At 37.6% G+C, this 5,534-nt stretch overlaps 1 protein-coding gene across 1 annotated transcript; it reads right to left on the bottom strand.

Annotated features, from left to right (window-relative positions):
* Nucleotides 1-231: 231 nt before the first annotated feature.
* DDX20 (DEAD (Asp-Glu-Ala-Asp) box polypeptide 20) lies at nucleotides 232-5,526 on the bottom strand (the record flags this gene model as incomplete). Its single annotated transcript, XM_009583155.1, is given in 10 exon segments — nucleotides 232-1,334; nucleotides 2,025-2,126; nucleotides 2,213-2,318; nucleotides 3,017-3,099; nucleotides 3,798-3,817; nucleotides 3,819-3,845; nucleotides 4,235-4,373; nucleotides 4,744-4,886; nucleotides 4,966-5,080; nucleotides 5,352-5,526. Coding segments are annotated over 10 exon segments (2,013 nt in total), but the record flags the coding sequence as incomplete, so codon positions are not given.
* Nucleotides 5,527-5,534: the final 8 nt, after the last annotated feature.

Genomic DNA, 5,534 nt, shown 5'->3' on the forward strand with positions numbered 1-5,534 from the left:
AGCTGTCTTTCATTTCCTTTTATTAACAACTTGTTGTAACACCATCACTGGAATGCATGTAAAACATTTACCTAGACACAGCTCGCTTATGAAAAAGACAACATTTTTCTTCAATCTTAAACAATGTCTGCTTATGTTTGTCAATGTACTTGCAGACCAGCAGTTACGTTCTCACAGATAACGTCCATTGATGGCACCAACCAGCCCGTCCCTAACAGCGGTGTCATTACATCAATCACCACTTTTCAGCAGTTCCTGAAGATAGACTGAGTTGACATGATAGGCGTTCATCCAGTTAAACCGTCTGTAACTTTTCCTATAGTGAGACACTGCAGCATAGTAGTTTTGCCACGCCTGATAATAAGATTTCCAGTAGTTTTTGTAATTCCAAGCCTCATATGGAACACCATCATCCCAAGAGCTGCAGGAGCAGTCATCTTCAGTTTTTCTCGTGGAAGGACTAGGGAATTGATGGTAATGGTTTTTATTTTGTTTAGTGTTTTGTTTCAGCACCTTCTTTTTCACTTGGTTTTGCTTTGGGACTTGTGATAGCTCCTGAGGCTTCTCTGGTGTAAGACAGAAGCTTGCATGACCCTGACGCATTGGGGGAACAGCATTCTTCTCCTGTGTATCTGAAAATGCTTCAAAGCATGAGTTATTTTCCCTATTATTGGAGGAAGCCCTGGAACTGTACGAACCATCACTGTCACCAGACACATCACCATTGGCTACCATCTCTGTATTATGTTCCACCTCTTTCCACTCTATGCCACCATTTCTGGGGAGCTCACATTGTTCTCCTGGGCCTGAATAGCTTCTTAAAATTTCAACCTCTCTCTCCAACCCTTCTTTAATGAAATACTCATAGTCTTCAACAAACTCTGAGAAGTTCCAGGGATTGTTCTGTCGGTTTTTGAAAGAAGACAAGCATGGAATTCTGGGAAGATTTTTTTTTAAGGCCTCCTCATCTGGACACTGAGTGTTACGTTGCCCATCCGTTCTGGAGACAGTTTTGACTTGATTCCGCTGTTCTGTGTGGCAACTGGAAGTTTGGGGGTTTCTGCTACCTTTTTCTGTATTTGCAGAATTTGTGCGCTTTTTTATCTGCTTTTGCTTCAGAGCCTTTTTTGGCCTTTCTACAGAAGAATTATCACCTGGAAGATTAGAAAGAGGCTGAGGTACCTCTGAAAAACTGTTTTGGACAGGCTGCAGTACTGGTTCCTCTTGTCTAAGACACACAGTGTCAGAATTCACTGAAGCACCTGTATGTATAACAGGTTTGACTTCTACCTCCCCATCTTCAAACTGATCCATCATTCCTGGAGGTATAGGCTCTGCACAAAAGGGAAACAAGCAGGCACTCAATTAAGTGCATCCTTCCCTCTAGAACTCAAATGAGTACCAAAGTAAAGCTTTGCAAAATCGCAAATAAGATGTTAAGACATGTTACGTTAGGGCTACAAACCAACCCTTTCAATTCTTGAAAAAGCTCAAATAGCCAGAACTTTTTCTTCGTGGAAGGCATCAAGAAGTTGATCAAGACACGCAGCACTGCATTATTGTCACCTATTTTTCATATCCTACCTAACCAGGTAAAAAGTTAGAACTATGTAAGAAGATAAATGCTACATTTCTAGCAGAACAGCTTCTGGCAAAGCAAGGGTAGCATATCTTCTGTTGTTTCAATTATTCCTTCCTTACTTCTTCTACTGCATCTTACAGCCTGAGAAAGGCTTAATACTAGACTTCTGGAAATCCAAGTAGTTATGTAGTTGCTTAAGCAACAGCTGGATGCAGAGTTCCTCTCCCTATCCATAGGCATGCACTAAGTTCATTTTCTATTGCTTCGCACAACTGCAGCAGTTACACAAGTAGTCATTAGCAGAGTATGAAAAACCTGTACCAAAATTAATGCAACTTCAGCAGAGAAGATACATGTCAGTTTTATGTGGACTTGTCTGAAGCTTTGAATAAACAGAAAACAACCAACAAAACAACAGCTGCATTCATAGGATAGAGCATACCTGGTAAAGGAAGAAGCTGAAGATTACATTTCTGAGCAATTTTCATCATCATGTTTTCTTCCTCTCCACGGCAGCAGTATGTCACAGATAAGCCTAAAGTTCCTGTGATAGACAACAGAAAGTGTTATTACCTAACCAGAGCCAGCGAAGCTAGAACAAGCTCAAGAAATCCACATGACTGTTTTTACCAAAGCGGCCAGCTCTGCCAATACGATGCATGTATGTTTCCCAGTCTACAGGTACATCCAGGTTGATAACCAGATTCACTTTTTCAGCATCAATTCCGCGAGATGTCTTGAGAAAGTGAGGAGAGAAGGGGAAAGGTAACTGAATATGCTGAGCAGATCTTTAAATAAATGCAACATATTTGGGAGTAACTGCTCATATAGTAACTTTTAGTTGTTACAATACACCATATAAAGCACCTACAATTTTCCAGCCAGTTTACAGCGTTACACTAGAACAGGCATTTTGCATGCAACCATGAAAATGAGGGATCATTTTCCTCATGCCTTCTAAGTATCAAATACAAGCAAGCATGTTTTTTCCCTCAGCATCAAAAAATTAATCTTTTCATGACAGGACCTCAAACAATCAACTGGAGAGAAAAATACATCAGCCACAAAAAAGCTGAGTGCCTCAAGCATCACCACTGCTCTATTTAAAGCTGTTTGGGATATTATTATTGGGATATTATTATTGTACTAGAGAAACAAACTTCCTTCCCATAGCTCCTATCCAAAGCAAACAACTCTACTGCTCTGAAATATCTATAAGCTTCTGCAAAGCAATACATAAACTAAAAATTATTTTTGAACCAGATGAGGAATAGGGAACAATTTCTAAGTTTCACGGTGAAAATAAGTCGCACACAGTGCTCAAGTCACATGCTTTATCAGTACGTCTATGTTCTATTCAATTCCAAGTCAAATCTAATTCTCTGAAGTAACTTCATGTACAATACTCATGTATGCTATAAAATACTAACTCACCAAGTCCGTGGAAATCAGAACTCTACAGTGGAATTGCTTTAATTTAGCCATAGCATCAAGTCGTTGATTTTGATTCATGCTGCCTAGAAAGACAAAAATTAGAAACAGGTTACATTCTTCAGTTTTATGTCCCTGAAATTCTGGAAAACACTGCTTTGTAAAACTGTAGATGAAATCAGAAGTAAGGTTGAGAGAAACTTCCTCAAACATCAGTTCCAAATGAGTAAACAAGGAACAAACAAACACTTGAAAATAAGGAAATCCATTACAAAAAAAATTATTTTGCTTGTTTTTAAAGAGAAACCAATATGTAGATACTTAAGCCACTTGAACAACACTGACTTAGACAAATTTTACTTAAACATATAAGCCATGGAAAACACCATTGAAGTAAAAATTCAAGGTTTCTAAAAAACATTAGGTGCCAGCTATGAGCTTTTTATAGAGAAGCTAGAAATAAAAAAGATTTAAATTCAACATCTGCATTCCAAAGAAACACTGCTTCAACCTGCAAATGTAAGTAAACTTTCTCTTTACAAATAAGCCAATGCACTCATCTAGACATTCATAAAAACGACTCTCAAACAAATCTGAAAACAGGAAAGTTAATCAATGTAAAAATCAATTAATATTTAAATCCTAAAGACCTATGAAGTTTCAAATGCTATTCTTAGTTATTTAACCAGAGGCCATGCAAACTGTGATTTAAGATTAATTTTCCTATTTTAGGTCACATTTATGCACAACTTCAATAGCATCAGAAAGTTTTGAATGGACTTACCCGAAATGCACTCAGCAGAATGTTAGTATTTCAGCTAGATGTTGAGCCCTGACAGAATATACACAATGAAAATTGTAAATAAAGCTGCAGACCTAACAACCCCTGTGCATTTCTTAACAGGCTATTCTTTACAGCCAAGAACCACATTCCAAAACTGTCACTTTCATCTTTACATCTAGAACAGCCATCTTACAGATGGAAAAGGACAACAGGATATCAGGTCTCACTGTACTCTGAACAGTACATAAGGTACCTTCATGCTAAAGCATTCCTTTATTTTCAGTACTTCATAGTGCATTCCTCTAGCTGTATTTCAGATCTGAAATTTGCATACTGCTTTGAGACCTTACAGAAGGTCTATATAAGTTTATCCCTGACTGGACATTACAACCACTGCTTTTGAACATGCTTTTTACAGATTATTTCAAACTTATTACCTGCTATGCAAATTTGAGAAGACTAAGGCTTGATTAAATGGAATCTTGCTGAATAACTCCTGTAGGTGCTGGATTTTCTCCTCAAATGTTTTATGTGGAAGCGGATGGGAATTCACAACTTTGTAATACTGCTTCAGCCCTGAGCATGAAACCAAAAATACTATGAGATTAAGGGTTTGCATAAAAACACGCACAGTGCTATGCTGCTGTTAACACGTGTCACTGCAGCTGAAAAAAAGACTTGAAATTTAAACAAGCACACATGTGCCAAATAAGAACCTGCAGGACAGGTTTTTCTTAAAAGGCTGAAATATGTTTGGAACTGATAGAAAAAACAAAATTACATTCATCACTGATGTTTTAAATACATCAATATGGGAAACAAATACTTTGTAAGCTAATCAACTCACCTGTGGGGGGAAATTATGAAGCATCACAAATTTTAAAGGTGCATGTTTTGGTTTTAAATCTATTGATAACAACATCACTATAAACTAACTTCTACTTACCAATGAGACTTGGATCAGTAGGGTTCAACCTCACAAATGTTGGCTCTCTCATGTACCTGGTCAAAGCATTAGCTAGTGATTCAGGATAAGTAGCTGAAACAGCAAGCATCTGTTTATTGGCTGGTAGCGAAGAGTAAATCCAACTGTGAGATAAACAAACGGAAATGACTAACAAATATGTATCTAATCTACTGATAAATGCATGAGAAGTGTTTTTCTTACTTGATTTGTTCCTGAAAGCTGCCTTCTTCTAGAAGCTTGTCTGCTTCATCAAGAATGAAAAGCCGGATACTGGCTGTATTCAAGTAGTCCAACTCTATGAGCTGTTTTATTCGACCTACATATGAAGAAAAAAGTAAAACAAAAGTTGAAAAAATTAATTTAAAGGTTCTAATTATGAATTTTGTAATTAAAAAAAATTTAATAAGCCTTAAAAAGAGCATATTTAGAATAACCTCTGACTAAAAATACCTGGTCTAAGTGTGTCTGGCACTGGCCTTTGAAACTACCCTCTATTATTAAAAAAAGGAACCCAGATTTCAAAAGCACCAGTTATTGTACTGTGAAGTATCAGACGGTATCTGAAGCACAATGAAGCACATCCATACCTGGGGAGCCAACTGCTATATGGCACTTCTTTAGTCTGATTTTGTCCTGGTTCAAAGGAGTCCCTCCAATGAAGACATGGCATTCCAAGCCTTCCATTTTTATTCCAATAGTTGTGATTACAGCATGAATCTGCACAGCAATCTCTCGTGTAGGAGCCAAGATCAGAATCTGTAAGGGCCAAC

The sequence above is a fragment of the Fulmarus glacialis genome, unplaced genomic scaffold, assembly GCF_000690835.1.
Source record: "Fulmarus glacialis isolate BGI_N327 unplaced genomic scaffold, ASM69083v1 scaffold13228, whole genome shotgun sequence".
In the NCBI taxonomy this organism is placed as follows: Eukaryota; Metazoa; Chordata; class Aves; order Procellariiformes; family Procellariidae; genus Fulmarus; species Fulmarus glacialis.